Raw genomic sequence first — 27320 nt, 5'->3', positions numbered from 1 at the left:
ATGAAATAATCTGCAATTCTTACAAAATTAATGTCAAAGATGGCAGCTGGTCTCCCTTAGGTATGTGCTACAAAATAATTTAATTATACTGTAACTATTTCCCTGCTAGAAAAATTACACAGCTAATTAAACTTTAAGAAAAAATGATACTTTAGAAAAAGCATATTTCATAATTTCTTTGAACTTTTAAGGTGATGAAATACACTGTTCTATTCCATGGTTTAATATTTATAAGTATGTTTTCACTTAGGGGTTAAATTTAAAATTAATTGCATTTAAAAAAATAAATTAAAAATAAAATTAATTGCATTTGACTGTTCTTCAGAGGATATTTAAGCTAAAAATAATTGTTTTCATAATCTACATAAATATATATACCTCTTTATGTAATTGTAAGTACTTTATCATAATAAATGGACACACAAAATACCAAACGCTATTGTAAAAGTTTTTGTTTTCTTTAAGACCTTTAACCTAAATATTAAGTAAAAGAAATTTAGATAAGAAACAAATAAATAAGAAGCATTTCCATCAACACTTGAAATTTTACTTAGGAAAGAGAGAAAATACTTGAATGTTACTTTAGCTCACACTAGATTTAGAGAAACAAGTGAAGCTTTACTTGCCTTAGCGGAAGAGGTGAAGAAACAGGCTGACTGAGAATCAGATTATCATGTGGTGATAACTGAAAGAAGATTTAAAGTATTTGAAATATAAACTTTAAAACACTACCTTCTGGTAAAAAAAAAATATAGATAGATAGATAGATAGATAGATGCCAATAAAGTTTCAATATCCCCACTCACCAGGATAGAAACTGTCTATATCACTAAGATCCTGAAAAATATGTCCTGACGGCTGACCTCTTCTAAATACTAACAAGTCATCTTACTTTGAACTCTCTCTCTTCTGTTCCTCAACATTTCCCTGATGCCATTTTAACAAATCTGTATTGAAAGACTAAATTATTCATTTAATACCATAAAACCAGGGTTACCAAATCTATGGCCTCAGGGCAAATCCACAGGCCACCCATTTTTATAAATAAAGTCTTACTGAAACACAGATACGAGCATCTGTTTACGTATTATCTATAGCTGCTTTTGTGCAATGAAAGCAGAGCTGAGTAGTTTCAGAGAGACAGTATGGGCTGTAAAGACTGAGTATTTACTATTTTGTCCTCAAAAGAAAAAAACTTGCCAACTTCTGCTATAAAACAAATCTTTTATATATATTTAAACTGAGTGTGCTATACATATATTCTGGCACTAAATACCAAGAAGACAGAGGTGGTATGTGCACACTCTTTTTATAAAGCTTATCAAAAATGATATTTTTCTAGACATTTTATCTGTATCAATATAATAATGCAATTATTTAAATCTACATTTTCAAATTTATGCGGATTCACACAGGTTGGAAGACATCTATTTACCAAATGATTTCTAATTTTGAATGCTACTCCATTAAGGGCTGTGTTAAATACAGTGAGGCACATACAGTGATAATACATGAAATATTTTCTCTATACAAATCACTTATAAATGATTAAATACAGAGACAACTTACATATCAAGAGCACAAAGAAAAAAGAAAAAAAGGAAAGACAAAGTCAACTGGGAAAAGAGATAGGGAAAAGAATTTATGTTCACTTTAAACTTCTCCCTGTCACAAAGGTATGAGCAATCCTTCCTGCAATATATGAAAACACACAACTTTTTCTTACATCTATTCTAATACATTTAACTTAGGGAATAAATGCCAAAGGCACAAATTTTCAAATACCTAGAACAAGTAGGGAAAGAAGTCCCTTTTTGTGTGTTCAAAATGTCTACTGCTGTCTGCTGTTTTAACTCTGCAAGGCTTTATTTAAGAGGCAACATTAGATGTCTGCCTGGGAGGCAGTTAACAAAACCATAAGGGTCCAAACTCCAACATGAAATAACATCTGGTTCTCTTTTGATTTCATTTTGATTCTTCCCCCCATATACAATTGTTAGTTTTGTGTTACATTCTCAAAGAGTCAATAATCATTCAACAGAGCACTTCTATTGAGAAAATCTTACCTGAACTAAAATCCTTGGTCTCTGAGGAGATGGAAAAGGAACTTTATGCATAAAATGAGAAATATGCCTTAAAAACAAACAAACAAAAACCCAATTGATTCCAAAGCAAATACCATATGCTATAAAGGTCAACATGTCACAAGTCCAGACTGAGTCAAAAGCTCTGTGTACCTTAATTTTGAAATATCTGCTACTACAAAAACAAGTGAACTAACGACCAAAAACCGTTTGTCCCATTAAAGTTGTTTCTATCTAAATCCAATAACTTTTCATATTAATACTTTCTCACATTCAACAATGTTTGTGTTATTAATGTCTCAAAAGCCGTTTTAACTTTTACCTCTCCGTAAGTAGATAACAAACAACATACCAGAGATGTGGACTCTATCAAAGAAGCTAATTCTTGCATTGTAATATACTTGTTAGTCAATTGCTCATATTTTAAAAGTGAAACAATCATTTAGAGTACTCCAGAAAAAAGAGCTTAACTGTTTCTAAAATATGAACAACATACTTTCTATTAACAACAGTTAAAAATTCTACTGCTGATTTTACAGATTTTGTCCTGGAAGAAAATAGATAAAAAGTTAGATTGATGAGTTTTGTTTTGAACACTGTGGAAAAGAAAAAAGGCAACAATAGTGAAAAGTCATTTTTTTTGGAATAGGGGGGTTCTGCATGCTTTTGTTTTAAATTGTTTCAAAATCATCTTGGTTTCAGAACTGAGATGATTTCAATTGGATAGAGATCAGAAGAGAAAATTATTAATTCTACAAACATGTTTTGACGATCTGCTATACGTAAGACACTGTAATACATGATGGGAATTACTTTTAAAAAGGCACATACTATCAGTTTCTACCATTAAGGTACTCGCAATCTAAGGAAAAGAAAAGAAAAGGGGAATGAGTTCCAAAGGACTCACATCTGCTTGAATTACCTTAAGTAGTTAGAACAGCAGAAAACAAAATGTAATCCACAAATACCTAAAGATCCCCAAGGCCCCTTCAGGGAAGATCCACAAGGTTAAAAATATTTTATTTTATGTTTATAATAATACTAAGTCACTAACTGCCTTTTTCACTGGGTTGACATTTGTACTGATAATGCAAAAATTGTGGATAAAACTGCTAGCACTTTACTATGAATCAAAGCAGTGGCACCAAACTGTATTAGTAGTTGTTGTATTCAGTTTCACTTAAAAATGTCTTGGATGAAGCAGTAAATATGATTAACTTTATTATATTTTGATCCTGTAGTGTATACTTAAAAAAATAATCAGTGTGATGAAAGGGGAAGAATGCACAAAGCCCTGGTGCTGCATGCAGGAGTAAGACAGTTGTCTTGGGGAAAAGAATTTGTTTGACTGAGTTGTAAATGAATTAGCTGGGTTCCCCATCCCCACCCCCACAGAATGCCATTTTTCCTTGAAAGAATGATTGACAAATTAAGGTTATCCAATACTGGATATTCAGCAGATAACTTCTATATCAGAATGAATGAAGTGAGCCTATTGCTTCAAGAAAAATAAGTCATGGCACTCGCTGCCAATAATTAAAGCTTTCAAGTGAAAATTAAAATCTTACCACCATGAACCTGACAATTTCTCAATACTCAAATTTTTCTGATGAGATAGGTGGTGATATTAACAAATACGGTTTTTAAATTTTGATAATGAAATGTATCTATTAACTCAGTGAATCAGTATTTTCCAAATGACCAATGTATGATGCTACAAAATCATGCATGCGTAAAAATTCCAGATAGACCAATAGATTTTAATGTAACAGAGAAAGAAAGTTCATCACTAAAATTTTAGATTCCACATTGCAAGTAACATACAGTAAATAACACTTGTCAAGTTTTGGTGCCAGTGTCAAAAAAGAAAATCCACAATTTTCTAAAAAGACTATTCAAATACCCTCCCGTTTTCACCCACATATTTGTGTGCAGCCAGGTTGTTTTTTCATTTACTTCAACCAAAACAACGTATTGCAACAGACTGAATGCACAAGCATATATGAGAGCCTAGCTATGTTCAATTAAGCCAAACATTCGATTTGCAAAAAGTTGTAAAACAATGTCACTCTTCTAATTTTTATTTGTTTGCTTTGGAAAAAGGTTATTTTTCAAAAAGAGATATTCATATCAACATGCTACAGGTTTAAAAAAATAAAATTAATAAATGTTTTTAAAGTTCTCAGTTTTAATTTCTAATATAATAAATACTGACAGAACACATAAAGAAAAGCTCCTTGGGGGTGGGGTCCTCATTTTTTAAGTGCTTCAAGTGGTCCTGGAAACAAAAAATTTGAGAACTGTTGGATTAGACCACTGAGATGAGAACAAAAAAGTGCAAGGAAAAATTAAAGAGTAATACTGTTGACTGAATGTTCTTATGGTAATTCCATCACTTTCAACTGTCATTAGAGTCAGAATTCTGCCTAAGAACACACAAAGCTTAAGTAATAGAAGGGATAAACGCTAGTCAAATAGACAGTGGTGATGTTTAGATCTCATCTGCATCAGATCTTACTGCATTAAAGCTTAACTCAGTTTTAGAGATCTTAAAGTAAATCACTGAAATTTTAAAAAGAATTAAAAATGCATGTATCTCATTTTTCCTTTAAATTCATATTATCTAAAAATACTATGAAATACTTTTAAAGGTTCACAATAGACTCAAACTACATGTAAAATAACAATTACAAAACTTGTTAAAAAAAAAAATTCCAGTTAGGATCTCCAAACTTTACAAGAGCATCAAAAGCTGAAACATTCCATCTTGTTAAAGATAAAATGATTGAAAAAAACAAAAATGTAAAAGTGTAATAGAGAAATATAACCACACTGAAACCACCACTCTCTTTTTCAAATAACTCTTGAAAAATAGAGTAACCATATAAAATTTACTCAATTACCAGTACAAAGATATCACACATAATGGAAAGAGCTGCCAAACTTTGAACCAAGAAGGCTTCTAACTTACTTCTCAATTGGAAGGACATGAGGTCCAGAGATGGAATAACGGTACAGGAAAGTCAGAAACTTTCTGAATGCATCAAAAAAAGGCCAGTGAGAAAGAAGACAGATGCATTTATTAGTGTGAATTGTTTTGGAACTGTCAGACTTCTCGTCTGCTGATGATGCTAAACCCAACAGAAATCTCTGTTTTTCCGTGAGATTCTCCTCAGAGTATGGTTCATAAAACTGAATAGCAGCACCATAGACCTGAAAAACAAGTAATATATTTAATAAATACACCTTACAGCATTTATTCCAATCACATCATTAGTTAACTATTTAATGGATGAGCCCTTATGAGCCATTATATGCCCATGAGCTAGGCAAGGTGCCAGGTACCAGAAACACATTGGTAAATAGATACCCTTGCTTTCCTGAAGTAGGAAACAAACACTACACAGTGCTACTCTCACAATCTCCTTATTATTGAAAAATAAAAAGCCATTTAATTAAATTGCATTAGTTTAGAAAGAGTTGCTTTTACAGCAATTGTATCAACATATTCTATAGGAAAACAATTTATTATAATTATTTAGTAGACAAGAGGACAGAATTTTAGATATGGAAATACCAATTTCAACTTCAGGCAATTCACTGAATTTCTCTGGATCTCAATTTCCCAATATATATTTAATGAAGACAGTAGACTAGATGATTTCCAAAGTCCATTCCAATTGTAACAGTCTATGATTCTAAACAGCACTGCATATTTAATAATGTCTTTTGTATTACTTTCAAAGCATCTGTATCACCGAAAATGAAGCAATTAAGGGTCATCATGTGATGATGAAAAATCTTTCTCCATATTCACAAAAAAGCATTTGGGTATATGGGACAGAATGAAAATTCTCTTTGCCTATGTCTTTGGATATAGTTACTTCAACCAAATGGAAGAGGTGTGCATAATAGATTCAACTTTACCAGTTAATTTTTTCCATTGTTCCTTGCACTATATAAAACTTAATACTTGAAAATGTGAAGAAATTTGCAAATATCACTTGTTAACCATATAATATCTTTTCAGCTGAGGCTCCAGTTAACACTAAAGTAGAAAAGACAGGTAGAGGGTATTTGCTGTTTGGTGTTAATACTTGAAAATGTACAAGAAATTTGCAGATATCACTTGTTAACCATATAATACCTTTTCAGCTGAGGCTCCAGTTAACACAAAAGTAGAAAAGACAGGTAGAGGGTATTTGCTGTTTGGTGGCCAACATTCAATAGTTGCACCCATTGGTAAACAAAATAGGGGAACAGATTCTGGGAGTGAGAAGGATTCATAGTCTTCTTGAGGGTATCTACAAATTAGACCTATAAAGACAATAATAAATATTAGCTCATCATTTCTTGAATTTGGGTCCTCATAATTTGAATGATTTTAAAATGCTTTATTATTTAACACACTTGGAAGACAAAACATTACATTATGTTCATCAAGTAACTGTGAATGCTTTAGTAGGATACATACAGACTAATCTTCAAACTATTCATATTAACTGCTTAATATTTATCAAGCTTCATCCATAAAAGTTAAGTAAGGCAAATAAGAAAAAAATCACTCTAAAGAAACATACACAAATACACACACACTCCTGAAAATTCATTTTGTGGTCACACTACCTTAAAGCATATGAATATGTTATTTTTAAAAAAATTTCAATATGGTTACCTACATATATCTACTTCATTAGCTTTCAGTAACTTTCCCTCAGGGTTGTTTTTTTTTTTTTACACGTTAAAATAGATATTCCATAGGACTATGTATGTAACTTCTGCCATAAATACAAGAAAAATACATATAAAAAATAGAAGAGTCACATATTTACAATGTCTTCAAAATAGTATCAACTTAAGCTTGGCTTCTGAATAATTTTAGGTTATATGACGTTTCAAGTGGCCTTAATTTTATGTTAAATAGACGAGTCTAGAAAGTGGTCTAGGCATCTTCTATTGAACACATCCTAAGAACAAAGTCTTGTATTAGATTTTGTGGGACTGGAAACAGAAAATAGTTTCCCCTACCTTGAACCCTTAGTCAAGTGGAAGCCATCACCAGACATGAAGTTAAATATAAAATGATAAAACAGGAAATATAAGTGATTGCCCTGCCACTAATATCAGTTTGACTTTGGACAAATCATAAACCTAAGGGCTTGGGTTTTTGCATCTATATAGTGAGATGAACTAGATATACTAAGGTCCGAGGCAGTTCTAAAATCCTCTAATTATATGCTTGGCAGCCAGTTTGAATCCCATGAAGATTTACAGTTAATTGTCCATTACTCTCTCAAGTCATGAAGTAACAGTACAGCCTCTAAGAAACTACAGAAATAGTGATGAATTGTGGATCCTAGAAATCACAGGTAGAAGAAAAAGGTAGGAGTCTAGACATTAACTTTAAAAATATATTTTTAAAAGGCTATATCTGCTCTTTTGTAAATAATACCAATATGTTTGAAATTTTGAGGTTTCTGGCAATTGAAAATTTCAATGCATTATAAAATCACAAATTAGTTTACAGTATTTCAGATTATTTTGTAACATAATTACATATAAACTATAAATTTGACTAAATTTAATATAAATATTAAGAAAACATTAATTTAAAAGGAAAATAAACATTTTCCCACATTTTCTATTGATTCAAAAACTTAAAGAGAACAGTATCTACTTTTTATTTAAACCTAAAAAAACCCTGTCTTCTTTTAAAATTTATGTTTTATTGTGGGGCAGGTTATAGCTCAAGTGGTAGAGAGCATGCTTAGCATGCATGAGGTCCTGGGTTCAATCCCCAGTACCTCCACTGAAAAACCAAATAAATAAACCTAATTACCTACCCCCTGCAAAAAAAAAAAAAAATTTAATGTTCCATTAACTATCCAATAAAGTAGGGATGAAGACAAAACAGAATCTAAAGACATGGATTATAGTCCCAGTCCTGACACTAACACATTGTTATACAGGTTTTGGTTTTTTTTCTTTAATCTTACTGGTCCCATAATACATTTATATATTAAATATTCCATGAAAAACTATACTTACCAGCTTTGTAAGATATAGTGTTAGTCTTTGCCACCGATTTTTTATAACATAGGTACACTGCTGATCCCCACTGAATTAAAAAAAAAAAAAGGAAATATCACTTAATTTTAAAAGGTAGTAACTTAATAAAATGGAATCTCTTTGATCTCTCCAGTATGCATTATCTCAATGTAGTGACAGAGTTCTATTTTCAACTGGTTATCTTGTCAGCATTTCAGTGGAGTTACTGCCCTCTTATCTTTCAGAAGTAAAATATATTTTCCCTTGCAACAGCAATAACATGGGGAAAATCTGACCCTTTAAAACAAAAGAAAGTCATAACAATTTAGATTTGATTCTAAGTCCAAATTTTTGGCAGAAATGATAAACATAACAAATATCTACTCATGTGGATTCCATAACATCTTTCAGATATTGCCAGGTTTTTCTGCAGTTTTTTATACCCAAATTCAAGAGTTGTAATTTGTCATATCCATTTCCTTACTTCCTATTGTCATGAATTCATTACAAGCCACCTTAATCCCACCATTCCTTAAAAGAACACCTTAACAACTTTAATGATGCCAAGTCTAACAGTTGGCTCTTAGTCTTCATCTTATTCAAACTTTTAGCAGATTTTGATACCACAAATGACTCCCTTCCTGAAACATTCTCTTTTCTTGGCTTTAGAGGCATCATACTTTCCTGGTCCCTCCCCTACCAAATCTCTGGCCACTCCTCAGTCTGCCTTGTGGCATCCTCTCTCTTTTCCTGATCATTAAAAGTGATCTCTTCTTTTCTTTACTTTTGCTAAATGATCTCATCTATTCAGTACCATGCTTTTAAATAACAGCTACTCCCCAAAGAGTTTCAAATTCCTAATCCCAGCTAAAACTGAGATGGAGAAGACCATGGTTAAAGCAGATTTGGGGGTAAAGAAAAGGAGTTCAGTTTTGGACATATTAAGTTTGAAACATCTATTAGATATCCAAGTACAGAATCAAATGGAGCTAGGGCAAAAAGTCTGAAATGGAGATGTACCTTGGGAAATGCCACCACTTGGCAATAGATGGTGACAGACAGAGTCACAAAGCACACTTTCTCACCTCCTTTTAGGTCTCAACTCAAACGTCACTTTATTAGACAGCCCTCCTCTCATTGCCTTATACGCGATGCCAAACCTCCCTCTACCCTGCCCAGTCCTTCCTATCACCCCATCTGCCTTTTCTCCCCACTTGGCACACTGTATATTATTATTATTACTATTATTATTATTATTATTTTATTATTATTACTATCTGCCTCCTACCACTAGAACTAAGTTCTATGATGGTAATGGCTTTGTTTTGTTCACTGCTGTATCTGTAGCATCCCAAACAGTGCTATTATGTAGAAATGTTTAATAAATACTTGTTAAAGGAATAAATGTGACAGGATGTGTTTGTGCACACGTGAAAGAGAGTGCCTGCAAGGACACTCTCTTTGTATATGAGGACAGATTCATTTACTGAGAATAATATGTAAAGAAAATAAACTTACTTTAAGAAATATTTTTTAAATAGTAAGAGACTACCAGAACAAACACCCATTTACTCACCACCTAGATTTAACAAATGTGGCTCCAGAAGAAGAGAGAAGGAGAATGGAAAGCCGGAGTGGAGGAGCTCCATGATTCTTCTCCAATTTCTAAATGGGCTTAGGAGATTAGCTTCATTTCCAGAATATTTCTACAGTGGTTCAGGACCCACATCCCAGGGACGGCAACCCACAAATAAGAGCAATATTACAATCACATAGGTCTTCCCCAAGGAGTCCAAGGCCCACACTGGGTTCCCCAGCCTGAGGACCCTGCATTAGGAGGATAAGCCCCCCGAACTTTAGGCTTGAAAATAGAAATAAACACAGGGAATTGTGTGAAACAGTAAGACAGAGGACTATGTTCCTAATGGAAGAATAAGACATAACCTCAGAAGAAATAAATTCCTTATTGGACAGATTGCTTAACATAATGACCATAAAGATGTTAAAAAGAACTAGATTTAACAAATGTTAACAATTTACCATATTTGCTTCAGATATTTTAATGTATAAAGAAGCAAAAAATTACATTTAGCTAAAGGCTTATCTTCCCATCCCTTTCAGTCCTCTGGGGTTTACTTCTGGCCTAAAGCTAGTGCATTTCATTTACATGCACTTAAATTTTTTCTACTATATATATATATATATATATATCTATAAGTATGTATCATTGTTTTATATGCTTTATAATTTTACACAAATGGTGATGTACTAAATATATGCTTTTATGGCTTGTTTTTTCACTCATCAATACGTTTTTGAGAATGAGTTAAGCTGATACAGATCTACTTGCTTCATCTGAACTTCTGGATAGTATTCTATTCATGAATGAAACAGAGTTTATTTTATTCATTCCCCTACTAAGGGACACTTAGGTTGTTCCTTTTGTGGGGTGGGGTGGGGATTATTATAAACAACAATGCAATAAGATGACTCCTCATCTAGAAATTTTCCACTTTATTAAACATCTTTAATGTGTCTCCAGCAGATTAGTTATGTTAACTCATGCTTAGGACATTAAATCATGCTCATGGCTGTGTTGGGATTCTGTTTTTAATAAATGTTTTAATATTTTTGCATCAAAAGAATAGATGTATAAAATTCAAATGGAAATTATGAATGTAGGCAAACTGGACTTTCAGTTTATCTGGCGGGTAAAAAATTTATAAAGGACCCTCTATTGTGAAGTCCCAACTCTAGTTCCCAACAAGCCACACCTGTAAAGCTAACAAAAACCTTCAATAACCTCTGTGATGATAAAAAGGGAACTATATCTAACCATGTGGATATGGTAGAAACTGAAAGCAATATTTTAAAATAAAAAACAAGGACTTAGAGATAAAGTAAAAGTTATGAGGCTCTATGAGGAAAAGAGCCATGGATATTCAAACTACAGGAGGGTTTTCTAAATTTTTTCATATACAAAGGTTCAGCAAAAAACAAAGTAGGAAGAACTATTGTTCTAAAAATGCTTTAAATGTTTAACCATAATATATCCATATTGTGGTGTACCATGGCAAAAACATACTCTCAGATGCCCTTTCTTCTGGAATTAGGTACATGATTTAGCTACCTTCTTTGTTAATAATTCCACTTTTCTAAATGAACCTGCTAAATCAAACACTGACATTCTTGAAAGGTTGTAAAACAAGAGCCATCTGTATAGAATATTTTTTAAAATATGCTCAATGAGTTAAAAACTGAGGAGGGAGTTAGCCAAAAATTTGCTATGTGAATCAAAGCACCTGGACTAAAGATCCTTAACTATGCGTTTTTGCAGTTTTGGACCACATGACCACTCTTAAGTTCTCTCCAACTCTGAAACATTACTATTCTATTCTAAATCAATTAAAGTTCAAATCAGTTAAGGCTTACGGTCCAAAGTTTAAAAACTATTTCCATAAGCTTTTAATGGGAGGCAGAGGGGGAGATTTTTTTTTTTGAGGCCAAAGCTTTAAGCTTGATATAAAAATCACATGGGAACTTGGGAAAAGATTCAACACACATTTCCTCATGTCTATTAGACTGCTGTGTTTTTTTTTCTCCTGGTTTAGAAAACTAGTAAGTAGATGCTTTGATTCAAGCTACCTAATCTCCCACAACAAGAATAAGCTATAATAACTATACTAACTTTATTCCTAACCACTTCCTGATTCTTTATATATATTAGACAGATATGAAAACAAGTTTCCTACATTGCATGTCTATTTTACTTTTTCTGAAAGAGTTAGAAGGCACTGTACAACTACTCCAAAGATCAAAATTTGCTTTTACTACCTTATAATCAATGGAAACAAAGACTGTTAGCAGATATAAACCACAACTCATTGCTTAAAAAAAACAGACATCTACCACTAAGATCAGGGAAGTTTCTCTATAGTCAGGACTGATACCAGATTTAAGAATAGGAAAATAAACATTTAAGAGGGTTTTATTCCTGAAATGTTTCTTAAAAGAACTTGAGAAACACCAGGCCAAAAAAAGAAAAAAGCAAAAAGCTCTTCCTTGCAGTAAGTCAGTTATACCTTAGTAAAACTGAAAGAAGAAAAAAGAAAGAAAAGCTCTTCCTCAGTCATTAAATACACACAAATGGGACCAATTAAGCAGAGTTAACTAAAGGTGTAATTAATAATAGCTAATATTTACAATAGCACTTACTATGTACCAGGCACTATCCTAAGTTCTTTATAAATAGTAATTCATTTAATCCTCACAAAAAGCCTGTGAAATAAAATACTACTTTATCCCTGTTTCATGAATGAAGAAACTGAGGCACCAAGAATCTAACAACTTATCCAAGACCTGCATCTGGAATTCAAATCTACCCCTTTAGCTACAGTCCATTCTGTTCACACCATGTTACACTGCCTCTTTATTCCTTCTGCAGAGAATTAATGTTTTCTAACACACTGGGACCAATATGTCAGGGTAAGGAAAAACAGAAACTTGTGTCCCTGGTTTTGGTTTCAAAGCAACAAGTCTATCTTGAACACTTCGATTAACTAGTAAGACCTAGAAATGGTTCTAATGACATTGTCAATTTACTTTGAATCCAAAACCAACAAATCTACAAAATAAATGGAAAATTCACCAATGGGAAAACCACAAGCATCTGTGAGCCTGAATAGCCTTGCTAAAATACCAAACCAGATCTGAAATGAGGGTAACCTGGACATCACATTATGGAAGGGTTCAGAAACCCTTTTTGCTATCACTATCAGTACCACCTAAGACCTGTAAAACTTATTTGCTCCCATGATCTTCCTGTACCATAATCTCACCACTGTCACATGTCATCACCAAACCGAAACTCAAGGATGGCATGAAAGAATAGGGCATTTTGTATATGAGTGACCATTGACAAGAAATGGTCATCTCATTAGGGGTCAATGGCTGCAAATAATTCCTTTAGGATATATAACTGAGATATTGTCAATATGAATTTTTTGGGTGACCTATTCAAACATTTTAAACAAATACTGCTACTACCTTAAAATTGCAAATTTTTCTACCAGAAAATTTAGAATTGAAAGATACTTATAGATAACAAGCTAACACATACATAGTGCTTTCTTATATGTACTGAGACATGATTCTAAATTCATTAATCATCATAATAACTTGTAAGGTAGATGCTATTATCACTCTCATTGTACAACTGTGAAACTGAGGCACAGAGAGGTTATTTTACTTGCCCAAGATCACACAGCCAGTAAGTGTCTGAGATGGGACTCACATCCAGACACTCTGGCTCCAGATTCTGTGCTCTGAACCATTCAGCTATCCTAATCTTAACCATTACACAACACAGATCTATTTTACTATCTTATTGAGGGGGTTTCCCAAATATTTTCAGGTTCCCCACATTTGCATTTTATCCAGTCACAATTCCATATACTCCAGTTCTTCATCCTGCAGCTTTATCTAAAGCTTCAGTATTTCTCATGTTGCTAGCTTAAGAGAAGATAAATAGTTTTAAAAACTTACCATGAAAACTTAATAGATGATGAGAGTGTGTAAAACTTTTTAGATTTTAGCAAAGTGTTAATTCACATAGTTATAATAGGAAAAAACTGCACATATCTGCCCTAGGATCATTAAGAAATTAAATTTGAAGTTTTGCGATGTGTCAACCCAATTGTTGACAAAATCATACTTAAGAAAAATCAATGCTTTCATATTTTGTTGATTAAACTTTTCTGGATAAAGTTTTTAAAACATATGCTCTGATCCAGAAATTCTAGGACATATCATAAGGAAATAATTTAGCAATGCAGAACAGTGTTTGGAAGTTTGATTCTGGAGTAATACAGTCTGGGTTTGAATCTTGGTTCAACTGTTTATTAAAGGTATGACCTTGGGCAAATAATAATCTTTTTAACTCTCAAATTTCCTTCTCTGTAAAATGAGGAAAAACATCACTCAGGGTGGTTGTGAGGATTAACTGATTTAACGGATGTGAAACACTCAGAACAGTAATATAGCACATAAGGGCTCAATAAACACAACTTATTTTAGTAAAGATGTAGTTGTAACTATGTTCACAACAGCTTTGCTTGTAATATAAAAAAATTAGAATCTAAATGTCTTACAACAGAGGATGGAATAAATTGTGTCACATCCTTAATGCAGTAATATTCAGCCATTCAAAGCTGTTATATATGATAAGATGCTAAACCTCCACAGTAATCAAAGAAATGCAAATTAAAATTAGAATGATTACTTCTTACTATACAGTTAGTAACTAAAAAAAAGGGACTGATAATCACCAGTTTTGGTGAGGTATGGGACCTGGGAAAGACATTCTTATACAGTACAGCTGCAGGGAGTATAAACTGTCACAACTTTTTCCAAGTTGGCAGCAATATGTCAACACTTTTCAAAATGTAAGGTACACCATACTCATCAATTCTACTTGCAATTATTTATTCTTCCAGAAATACTCCAATAAGTATACAAAGAAAAAGGCACAAGATTGATTAAAGTAGCATTATTTAGTAATGGGAAAAACTGGAAGTAACTTGTATTCATCATTCTTCATTTGTACTTTCTGGAATACTATACAATCATCAAAAGAATCAAGTAAAGAGTTATATTAATTGATAAAGATGGATAGTAGAAAAAGTTTATATCAGAATATATTAAAATATCCAACTTTTGAAAAATAAAGGATGAATTTATCCATATCATACATACTCCACATATGTGCACACAAAAGAGTCTGGAAAGACACAAGCCAAATTGTTCATTGTTCCTCCTGGCAAAGGATCACAAAAGATAGAAGCAGGAACAAGAACTTTCACAATGTACATCACAGATCTCCAATTTGCTCCCCCTCTTTTTCTTTTTCTTTTTTTTTTGAGTACATATTTCTTTTAAAAATTTAAAATAGCAATAAAAGAACAAAGATAAATATAATTATAGATCACGCATAGCCTCAGGCTACTGGAAGACTTCGGCTTTTACTAAGAGCGAGATGGGAAGCCATTAAAGGTTGTAAGCAGAGGAGTGATTGATCTAATTTATGTTTTAAAAGGATCCCTCCTGCTGCTATGTGAAGAACAGGTTGTAGGAGGCAGAAGTGGAAGTAATGATCAGTTAGACCAGGGGTTTGGCAAACTGTGGCCTACATCTGACCTGAGGCCTGTTTTTGTAGAACTGAGTTAAGACCTGTTTTTACATTTTTGAAGAGCTGTTCTTTAAACAAAGAAGAATATTCAACAGAGACTGTATATGACATGTAAAACCTAACTTATTATTTAGCCCTTTATACAAAAGTTTGCCTAACTTCTGAAATAGAAGGCCATTGCAATAATCCCATTGAGAGATGATTATGGTTTAAACCAGAGTTGCAGCAAGCGGAGAAGTTGAGAAGTACTCAAATTCAAAACACATTTTGAAATTAAAGTCAACAGAATTTACAGAAGAACTGGATGAGAAGCAGAAGATAAAGGTTAAGGATTACTCCAACGGTTTTTAGTCTGAGTAACTAGAAGAGTAGAATTTCCTCTTATTAGACGAGGAAGACTATGACGATAAGTAGGTTTGGAGAGAGACATCAGGAGTTCAGTTTGGGGCATGTTAAATTTGACATGACCTATTTGATAAGATATCCAAGAAGAGATAATGAATTAGAAAGATCCAGGCTACTCACATAAATTTAGAAGTCATCCACGCATAGCCTGCATTTAAGTGATTAGATCATTGACAAAGTGAGTTTAGATTATGAAGATAAATAGTCTGAGGACTGGATCAGGGGGCACTTCATTGTGTAGAGGTTAGGGAATTGGGAAGGAATTAGCAAAGGCAGAGAGGGAAGGACTAGTGAGGTAGGAGGAAAAAGCAAGAGAGTATAGAGCAGAGACACTGTGTCTTCTCTTTCTGCCACTATTTCAAGAAGGAACAAGTGATCACTGGTATATAAATCCACTGAAAAATGAAGATGAAGGACTGATCACTGGGTTCAACAAGAGCAATCTTGATGGAATGACAAAGACAAAAGCCTAACTGGAAGGAGTCAAAGTGAAGAAGGGGACAGAACGTCTTCTCAGATGTTTTACTGTAAAGAACAATCTAGTGGGGGAATGGATGGATATAAGGATCAAGAAGTTCTGTAAAGAAGGGAGGTACTGCAACATGCTTTGCATGCTGGAGGAAATAATCCACGAGACAGAGAAAAACTGAAGATTCACAATAAAGTAGGGAGAGTGGGAAGGGTATAGCTCAGTGGTAGAACACATGCCTAGCGTGCACAGACAGGGTCCTGGGTTCGATCCCCAGCATCTCCTTTCAAAAAAATTAGTAAGTAAATAAAGTAGGAAGAATTGTTGAAACCATGTCCTCAAATAGGTGAGTATATGAGTATTAGTAAACAATTGGAGGGCTTAACCTCGGCTAGTGCATTACTTTTGCAGTAAGGGGGGAAAATTATTTTTTTGCTTTAAAAAAAAAAGAAAGCTTTCTGCACCGCTCCTTTTGAAAGTAAAACTAAATTACTTTCCTAAAAATAAAAAATTCAACATCTTCAAAACCATATTTTTTAATTCAGTAATTGTACTGTGCTGTTTTCCACAGATTTATTTTAAATTATGCTCTTTTCATCGGTGGCTAATTTTGTCAGTGCAAAAGAGTCACTTACCATACTGTTATTGAGATTCTTGTCAACTTTGCAGAATGTGTGTGGTGGACTTTCTCCTTTACTGGGTATAATAATACATATGTCTGTAACAGCCAACGTATTCTGAGTCATGTTTTCAGAGGCTCTTCGGTAAGTGATATAAATTCTTTGTGATGAGGTACTGCCACTAATATTTGCAGGGCGTCCGTAGGGAGTACTCTGAATAATTTCACACCCTTGTTTCAATCTTTCTTTCCAGTCATATAAAACCCTAAAAAATGAATTAAATAAATTAGTACACAACTACAAAGCACCCTCAAACATAAAAGGTAATGTTGGCAGGTATCATAAACTGATCCTTAAATGTAGTAGATATTCCAATCTCACTGGAAGTCTGAATTCCACAGGTCCATATAAAATTAAATAATAACTGTTGTCCCTACCAAAAATTAAAATAATATAAGGAAAATTCAGATTAACCTGTTTGTTGACATAAACCACAGAACGGCAATTCTGTGCAAAGACACTTGTTTTAGTATTCCATTTAACAGACAGATGTCTGTCTGTCTGTCTGTCTCTAAAACCAAGCATCATCTTTAGAAAAAGTAACTTTGTATTTTGACCAAGGTTAAAATTTTACAAAAGGCTCCTTAACATACAGTACAGAACCTGCCTGCATGCTTTTACCTCCAATACTTCCTTCAGGTTTAAGAGAGCATTTCAGGTTTTCAAAAAAGAAAATGACCTCAAATCTATCTTTAATCAAAAGTATAAGTGAAAGTTTTCCCCTTCTCCTTTATGGTAAAATCATAGGCTTTTAATAAAGGGAAGGCCAGGCTTCTATTCCTTCAAATTTCTAAATATTATTATGTAAAGTACTTGGAAACAAAGAAAACATCGTGCTTGAATAATATTAGTTTATTTCTTCACAGAATTCACTAATTTGTACTTTAATCCTAAGTCCCTGGTATTAGTCAAAACAAATTTAAAGCCCTACTATATTAAATGTGTTTCTGCATTTGCTATAAAAATTATTATAGCAGTAATGTCCCCCAAATCAATCTGTATTTACAAAATCCCATTATACAAATAAATTTAGTGCCAGAAATAGGTCAAATTATTTCTTTCTAATACAATTTTTAATTTCCCTTTTGTCCTGGCTGTCAGCAAACTTAAATTTTTTTTTCCTTTCAACATTTTATTGCGAAATTTAGAGCAAAATTTGATGCTTAATCATAGTAGCTATGTATATCCTAACATTAGCTTAATTGCTTATTCCTCCTTTTTAATCTTGTTTTTCTGTCTTGCCTTTTCTTAATCTTAAAAAAAAGCATTGTAACAGAGAAGTTAGATACATCTAAATTCAAATTCCTACCACCTGTTTTCAGCTGTTTATCTTAGGCAGTTACTTAACTTCTCTGAGCCTTTGCTACTCAGCTATAAAATTTAAAATCTAACAGCTATATGGCAACAAACTGGACAATTTAGAAGAAAAGTCCATTTCTAGAAACATACAGTCCACCAAAGCTGAATCAAGAAGAAACAGACAATCTGAACAGAGCGATCACTAGAAGTGATACAGAACCAGCAATAAAAAACCTCCCTGCAAGGAATAACTCTCCCAGACTTCAGACAATACTATAGAGCTACAGTCATCAAGACAGCATGGTATTGGTACAAAAACAGACATACAGACCAATGGAACAGAATAGAGAGCCCAGAAATGAACCCACAAACTTTTGGTCAACTAATCTTTGACAAAGGAGGCAAGAATATACAATGGAATAAAGACAGTCTCTTCAGCAAACGGTGTTGGGAAAACTGGACAGCAGCATGTAAAGCTATGAAGCTAGAACACTCCCTTACACCATACACAAAAATAAACTCAAAATGGATCAAAGACTTAAACATAAGACAAGATACAATAAACCTCCTAGAAGAAAATATAGGCAAAACATTATCTGACATACATCTCAAAAATGTCCTCCTAAGGCAGTCTACCCAAGCAATAGAAATAAAAGCAAGAATAAACAAATGGGACCTAATGAAACTTACAAGCTTCTGCACAGCAAAGGAAATCATAAGTATAAGAAAAAGACAACCTGTGGAATGGGAGAAAATTTTTGCAAATGAAACCAACAAAGGCTTGATTTCCAGAATATATAAGCAGCTCATAAGACTTAATAAGAAAAAAACAAGCAACCCAATTCAAAAATGGGCAGAAGACCTAAACAAGCAATTCTCCAAGGAAGACATACAAATGATCAAGAGGCGCATGAAAAAATGTTCAATATCACTAATTATCAGAGAAATGCAAATCAAAACTATAAGGAGGTATCACCTCACACCAGCCAGAATGGCCATCATTCAAAAATCCACAAATGACAAATGCTGGAGAGGCTGGGGAGAAAAGGGAACCCTCCTACTCTGGTGGGAATGCAGTTTGGTGCAGCCACTGTGGAAAACAGGATGGAGATTCCTCAAAAGACTAGGAATAGACTTACCATATGACCCAGGAATCCCGCTCCTAGGCATATATCTAGAAAGAACTCTAATTCAAAAAGATATGCACCCCATGTTCAAACAGCACTATTCACAATAGTCAAGACATGGAAACAGCCTAAATGTCCATCAACAGATGACTGGATAAAGAAGATGTGGTATATTTATACAATGGAATACTATTCAGCCATAAAAACCAACAATATAACACCATTTGCAGCAACATGGATGCTCCTGGAGAATGTCATTTTAAGTGAAGTAAGCCAGAAAGAGGAAGAAAAATACCACATGAGATCGCTCATATGTGGAATCTAAAACAAAACAAAACAAAAAAACAAACAAAGCATAAGTCTAAAACAGAAATAGACTCATAGACATAGAATACAAACTTGTGGTTGCCAAGGGGCAGGGGGTGGGAAGGGATAGACTGAGATTTCAAAATTGTAGAATAGATAAACAAAGAGTATACTGTATAGCACAGGGAAATATATACAAGATCCTATGGTAGCTCACAGAGAAAAAAAATGTGACAATGAATATTTATATGTTCATGTATAACTGAAAAATTGTGCTCTACACTGGAATTTGACACATTATAAAATGATTACAAATCAATAAAAAAACATTAAAAAAAAAAAAACCCAACCTCCCTGCAAACAAAAGTCCAGGACCAGACAGCTTCAATGGAGAATTTCACCAAACATACAAAGAAGAAATTATACCAATCCTACTCAAACTCTTCCAGAAGACTGAAGAGGAGGGAACACTCCCAAACTCTTTCTAAGAAGCCACCATCACCCTGATACCAAAACCAGACAAAGACACTGGCAAAAAGAAAATTACAGGCCAATATTGTTAATGAACATAGATGCAGAAATTCTCAACAAAATATTATCACAGAATCCAACAGCACATAAAAAAGATTGTACACTATGATCAAGTTGGATTCATCCCAGGGACACAAGGAAGATTCAACATACGCAAATCAATGTGATACACCACATCAACAAAAGGACACAAATCACATGATCATCTCAACAGATGCAGAAAAAGCATTTGATAAAACTCAACACCCATTTATGATAAAAACTCTTGCCAAAGAGGAAACATATCTCAACATAATAAAAGCTATTTATGACAAACCCATAGCCAACATAATACTCAGTGGTGAAAAGTTGAAAGCCTTCCCACTAAAATCTGAAATAAGACAAGGATGCCCACTCTCATGACTTCTATTCAACATAGTATTGAAAGTTCCTAGCCATAGCAATCAGCCAAGAAAAAGAAATAAAAGGGATTCAAATTGGAAGAGAAGAGGTAAAATTATCACTATATGTGGATGACATTGATACTATATATAGAAAACCCTAAAGGCTCCACAGAAAAACAACTAAAGCTGATCAAAGAATTAGGCAAGGTAGCAGGATACAAGATTAACATACAGAAATCAGTTGCACGTCTTTATACTATCAATGAAGTATCAGAAAAGGAAAGTAAAAAAAAAAAAAATCTCTTTTAAAATCACATCAAAAAATAAAATAAAATAGTTAGGAATAAACCTGACAAACGAGATGAAAGACTTACACATGGAGAACTACAAAACATTAAGTAAATGTAAGTAAAAAATGATTTAAAGAAATTGAAAGATATCCCATGCTCCTGGATTGGAAGAATTAACATTGTTAAAATGGCCATACTACTCAAAGCAATTAATCTACAGATTTAATGAGATCCCTATCAAATTACCCAGGATATTTTTCACAGAACTAGAACAAATAACCCTAAAATTTATATGGAATCACAAAAGACCCAGAATTGCCAAAGCAATACTGAAGAAAAAGGACGAAGCTGGAGGAATAACCCTCGCAGACTTCAGACAATACTACAGAGCTACAGTAATCAAAACAGGATGGTACTGGCACAAAAATAGACATATGGACCAATGGCACAGAATAAAGAGCCCAGAAATAAACCCACACACCTAGAGTCAATTAATATCTGACAAAGGAGGTAAGAATATACAATGGAGAAAAGACAAGTCTCTTCAGCAAGTGGTGTTGGGAAAGCTGGACAGATGCATGTAAATCAATGAAGTTAGAACACTCCCTCACACCGTGCACAAAAATAAATTCAAAATGGCTTAAAGACTTAAACATAAGACAAAACACTATAAACCTCCTAGAAGAAAACATATGCAAAACATTCTCTCACATAACCTTAACAATGTTCTCCTAGGGCGGTCTACCCAGGCAATAGAAATAAAAGCAAAAATAAACAAATGGGACCTAAATAAATTGATAAGCTTTTGCATAGCAAAGGAAACTATAAACAAAACAAAAGGACAACCTACAGAATGGGAAAAAGTATTTGCAAATGATGTGACTGACAAGGGCTTAATTTCCAGAATATATAAACAGCTCATACAACTTAATAACAGAAAACCCCAATTCAACCCAATCCAAAACTGAGCAGAAGACCTAAACAAGCAATTCTCCAATGAAGACATACAAATGGCCAATAGGCACATGAAAAAATGCTCAATATTGCTAACTATCAGAGAAACGCAAATCAAAACTACAAAGAGGCACCATCTCACACTAGTCAGAATGGCCATCATTCAAAAGTCCACAAATGATATATGCTGGAGAGGGTGTGGAGAAAAGGGAACCCTCCTACACTGTTGGTGGAATATAGTTTGGTGAAGCCTTTATGGAAAACAGTATGGAAATTCCTTAAAAAACTAAAAATAGACTTACCATATGATCCAGCAATCCCACTCCTAGGCATATATCTAGAAAGAACTCTAATTCAAAAAGATATGCACCCCATGTTCAAACAGCACTATTCACAATAGCCAAGACATGGAAGAAGCAACCTAAATGTCCATAAACAGATGACTGGATAAAGAAGTTGTGGTGTATATATATATACATATACATACATACATACATACATATATATACATACACACATATACACACAATGGAATACTACTCAGCCATAAAAAAGAATAAAATAATGCCATTTACTGCAATATGAATGGACATGCAGATTGTCATTCTAAGTGAAGTAAGCCAGAAAGAAAAAGAAAAATACCACACGATATCACTTATATGTGAAATCTGAAAAAAGACACCAATGAACATATTTACAAAACAGAAACAGACTCACAGACATAGAAAATAAACTTATGTTACCAGGTGGGGAAGGGGATGGAAAGGGATAGATTGGGAGTTCAAGATTTGCAGATACTAACTACTATATATCAAATAGATAAACAACAAGTTTATATTGCATAGCTCAGGAAAGTATATTCAATATCTTGTAGTAACCTATCATAAAAAAGAATATGAAAACAAATATATGCATGTATATGTACAACTGAAACATTATGCTATATGCCAGAAATTGATACAACATTGTAAACTGACTAAACTTCAATTTAAAAAATTATAAAATCGAATTCATAGGATCTTGGCAGAATGAGAAGAGAGCATAAGTAGGATTACTGCCTGGCACACAGATGCTCAGCTGAAAACAAAAACACAACACACACAGAACAACCATTTATTACATCAAATTCTTAAAAGATATGGAATGTAAGTACATTTGATACATAAGCTACCTATTTTCTTTCATTAGGAATTGTGCTGTTGTATATATTACTTGTATTACTATTTTCAATTTTTATATCGTTGGGTAACTTTTCTTATCCATTTAAACTGTAAGCTTTTTAAAGTCAAGACTGATGTCATATCCTCCACAATGACAAACACATGAGGACAGCTATACGAGTGGTTAATTTATTCATTCCACTTCAAGTCCTTTCCTATTGGGGAATTCTTCCAATGCTTGGAAAATTCCTCATGTCTAATCTAGGCTACTCTAACACCGTAAAAAGAACCTGCAACATTCCCTTCACTTTATTTGAAAACTAGAATTCTGACAGTGATCAGTTATCACAGGAGTAACTTAATCTAATTTTTTAAAAACAAGATCTAACAGATGGCTTATTTCTCCAAGCCATTTACTAAATACGTAATCTTTATATGAAGCAATATAGTAGCTGTTCTGAAATTACTGCAATTAATTCATGAATTAATACAATAAAGACTGAGTTTAATATAACTTTTTGATATTAAACATTGGATAATAGAATTTTAAAAGTAGAAGAAAGTTAGGAGCTCTTCCAATTCATCCTATCTCCCCTCAGGCATTAATAACATGACTTATCTACTTTCAGACTTAATATATTAGAGGATGGAATTTTTATAACCCTTCTGCTGAATTAGTAGAGACACTGATATCTTCCTTATTTTTAACCAAAATATTTTAAGTTAAGCCCATCTACTTTTGCAAAGAGAGCCATGGAAACAAGAAGGCTAATCTTCATTCCACATAAGCTCTTCATCTATTATGAAGACATTATTAAGCTACTCCTAGACTTCCTTTGGCCTTTTTCTTTCAGTTTTTCAGGGAGAATCTTATGTACATATATAAATAAATAAATACATATGTATGTATACATTTATATTTTTTACATTTATGTATTCCTCTTTTATATATATATATTCCTCTTTAAAAAAAAAATCTTTGTAGAAACTGACAAGCTGATCCTAAAATTCATTTGGAAATTCAAGGAAGAATAAACAAAACAATGTTGAAAAATAAGAACAAAGTTGAAGACTCACACTTCCCACATAAGTAATGTAAGTAAAAACTTACTACAAAGCTACAGTAAACAAAACTGCATAGTACTAAATGGGAGAGACATACAGGTAAATGGACCAGCATTGAGCGTCCAGAAGTAAACCCAAACATCTGAGGCCAATTAATTTTTGAAAATGGGAAAAGAATATTCTCATCAGCAGATGGTGCTAGAACAGTTGGATATCCACACGCAAAAGAGTAAGGCTGGACTCTTTTCTCAACCATATACAATAATTAATTCAAAATGGACCAAGGACATGAATATAAAGGCTGAAACTATAAAACTCTTAGACAAAAACTTAAGTGTAAATCTTCATGACCTTGGATTAGTAAAAGCCTTCTTAGATACAACACTGAAATACAAGTAACAAAAGAAAAAATACATAAATCAGATTTCATCAAAATAAAAACTTTTCAGCTTCAAAGGATACTATAAAGAAAATGAAAAGACAAGGCAAAGAATGGGAGAAAATATTTGTAGATCACGTATCCGATAAGGAACTTGCGTGTAGAATATATTAAGAACTTGAAAGCTCAACAATAAAGTCAACCCAATTAAAAAATGGGTAAAGGATTCTAAAAAGACATTTCTCCAAAGATATATGTGGCTAATAAGCACACAGAAAGATGCTCAACATCATTAATCATCAGGTGAGCACAAATCAAGACCTCAATAAGATACCATCTCACATCCACTGGGACAGATATAATCAAAATGACAATACAAAATGCTGGCTAGGATGGGGAGAAACTGGAAGATTCAAATACTGCTGATGGCAATGCAAGGTAGTACAGCTACTTTGGAAGATAGACTGGCAGTTCCTCAAAAAGTTAAACAGAGTTACCATATGGCACAGCAATTCCACTCCTAAGTATATATACAAGGGAAATGAAAACATACGTCCATACAAAAACTTGTACATGAATATTTCCACTAGCATTATTCATAATAACCAAAAAGCAGAAACAATTTACATGTCCATCATCCTATGAATGGATAAATAGGTTGTGGTATATCTAGAAGATGCAGTATTATTCAGCCACATAAAGGAATAAAGTACAGACACACACTACAATATGGATAAACCTTGAAAATACTATGCTAAGTGAAAGAAGCCAGCCACAAGATAACCATATATAGTATGATTCCACTGGTCTAAAATGTCCAGAATAGGCAAATCCACAGAGACAGAAAGTAGACTGGAGACTGCCTCGAGCTGAAGGGGTTAGGAAGAATTAGATAGCAACCAAAATGAATATGGAGTTGTCTATTTTCAAGGCACAATAAAAATGTTCTGAAATTTATTGTGGTGATGGTTTCACAACTCTATAAATATACTAAAAACTACTGAATTCTACAATTTAAATGGGTGAATGGGATAAAATGAATTATAACTCAGTAAAACTATTACATAAAAAAGGAGCCCCAAGTTCAATATAGTATCCTAAGTAAAGCACTAACTTAACAAGATCTTTGTTTGATGCACACAGGCTTAAGCATTCAACTATAATGATACCTGTAACTGATCCTCAAAAGCCATCCTTTTCTCAGAATTTAAAAATAATTTAAAATTTTCTGATCAGGATAATACATTAATTTTTGGTACTTTTCTGTAAATGTTTTTCAAATTTTCTCCCCTACCTTTAATTTAAAAAAAAGAAACTCAGACAAGATGACACTGTTGGGAACCTGCAGGACAGAGAGACACTGAAAAGATATAAGGAACACAGGAAGAGAATACACGATTCTGGATTTAAACGGGTCTATTTTTCTAAAGCTGGCGTCAATCTATTAAACGAATTGAACACTTAACTTCAAAATCCACAAGGCATATTATTTGGATTAATAACAATATTTCTTTTTAAAAAATACTTACCCCAGATCTGTAAGTGGAGGTTTATCTCTTCCTCTTCTATAGCAAAGGAAAATCTGTGGCCCCACAAGACTCCCATTGTTGAGATCAGCTGACAATCCAGTTGGGGTAATGTCAATACAGGTATAATCCCGTGGCACTTCCTCCCCCAGAGATTTAATAATAACTGAAACATCTGTGATAGGTTCTTTTGGTTTAGCTACTTTATGACAGGCATCATTGAAGTGAATTTCTTCTTCAAGAGGCTTTGAAACATCAGTTAATCCTGCTACAACAAAGTAGTCAGCAACACGAGGCCCCTTATCTTCAATCATCTTCCATTACAGAAGGTTACACCTAAAAGGAAAGTGAAAGACTAGTATTCTCCTATTATAAACCAAATAAATATAAGTGGTTTGTGCACAAAAAAGAACGAAAAACTACAAAAAGAGCACTACCTCCCTGATAAACACACTAATATTATAAATTCATTTTCATACGTAAAAAGTATGTCTTTTTTAAAAAAAATAGGAATATATTTAGTCTTCCTTAAATTTTAAAAGTAATGCATGAATTTCCATTTTTGGCAATACTTAGATTACCTAAGTAGACAACAAAAAAACACACATCCTTTTAAATGCATAGACTGACTTGTAAAAATGTAAGTGAAATTCCCAGAGCCCCAAAACAGTAAGGAAACAGAGGCCAGAATGCAGTGTATAAGCTGATACTGGGTGGGTGAAGTTTTCTGATCTTAGTAATTAAAGGGCTTGTGTTGTAAAAGGTATTACAGGGACAGGATACAAGGCCTTGGGACCACATAAGATAGGAAACTGGAATTGAGACATCCGTATAAAGCCAAGAGCCTTGAAGGACTATATCCTGAGTTAAAGAGTGGATTTCAAAAATCCATCCACTGGTACAGGGAGATATCAAGTCTGCTTCAGTCTGGGCCCACCTTTGGAGGCAGGGATGGGTACATAGTCTCTTCTGAGAATGTGTAACAATAGGCCTACTCACACGTGGATTTTAGGTTTGACCTTAAGCCATCTGCATGGTCCCAGAAAGCTCCAAACTGAGATGTTAACAATAACTGTGTTCCCAGGCTAGTGGTACTTCTGGGGAAGCAAATGCAAAAAAGTTCCAGAGGGTAAACCCTCAACACAGGTTTTCCACAGGTAACGCCCTGCTGAAGATGACCTCCTATTCCTAAACTACAAAAAAACAGAGAAAAATCTACCCTGAATGAGTTTCAGCAGATACAACATACAGAAGAAATTCAAATAATGAAAGTAGGGCAGAGATTATAACAGTAATGCATGCTTATAACAAATTCAAAGAAAAAAATACAGAGTAGAATTCATAATGTATTTGCAAACACTTTAATGGTAAAATCTCCTTCAGTTGACTAGTATCATTAAACCTTGTTTCTTGAACTAGGAGAATACA

The 27320-nt window shown here is 33.5% G+C and overlaps 1 protein-coding gene across 6 annotated transcripts in view; it reads right to left on the bottom strand.

The window, feature by feature from the left end:
• DENND4A (DENN domain containing 4A) overlaps positions 1 to 27320 on the bottom strand; it is a 107328-nt gene that overhangs the window by 52370 nt on the left and 27638 nt on the right. For 5 of the 6 annotated variants that reach the window (XM_074366302.1, XM_074366301.1, XM_074366304.1 and 2 more), the window contains 7 exons: positions 25896 to 26228; positions 16828 to 17077; positions 8133 to 8202; positions 6232 to 6401; positions 5056 to 5297; positions 2067 to 2133; positions 627 to 685 (listed from right to left, as the gene is read on the bottom strand). In XM_074366302.1, the coding sequence (XP_074222403.1) occupies positions 627 to 685; positions 2067 to 2133; positions 5056 to 5297; positions 6232 to 6401; positions 8133 to 8202; positions 16828 to 17077; positions 25896 to 26206 (1169 nt within the window). In that variant the 5' untranslated portion in view covers positions 26207 to 26228. Of the gene's footprint in view, positions 1 to 626; positions 686 to 2066; positions 2134 to 5055; positions 5298 to 6231; positions 6402 to 8132; positions 8203 to 16827; positions 17078 to 25895; positions 26229 to 26891; positions 27043 to 27320 lie in introns of those variants that run through there. The other variant, XM_045516887.2, reaches the window with a different exon arrangement.

This window comes from Camelus bactrianus, chromosome 6 (genome assembly GCF_048773025.1).
Source record: "Camelus bactrianus isolate YW-2024 breed Bactrian camel chromosome 6, ASM4877302v1, whole genome shotgun sequence".
NCBI lineage: Eukaryota > Metazoa > Chordata > Mammalia > Artiodactyla > Camelidae > Camelus > Camelus bactrianus.
Note: the sequence above shows the minus strand (reverse complement) of the source record. Positions and strands in the feature narration are given on the sequence as shown.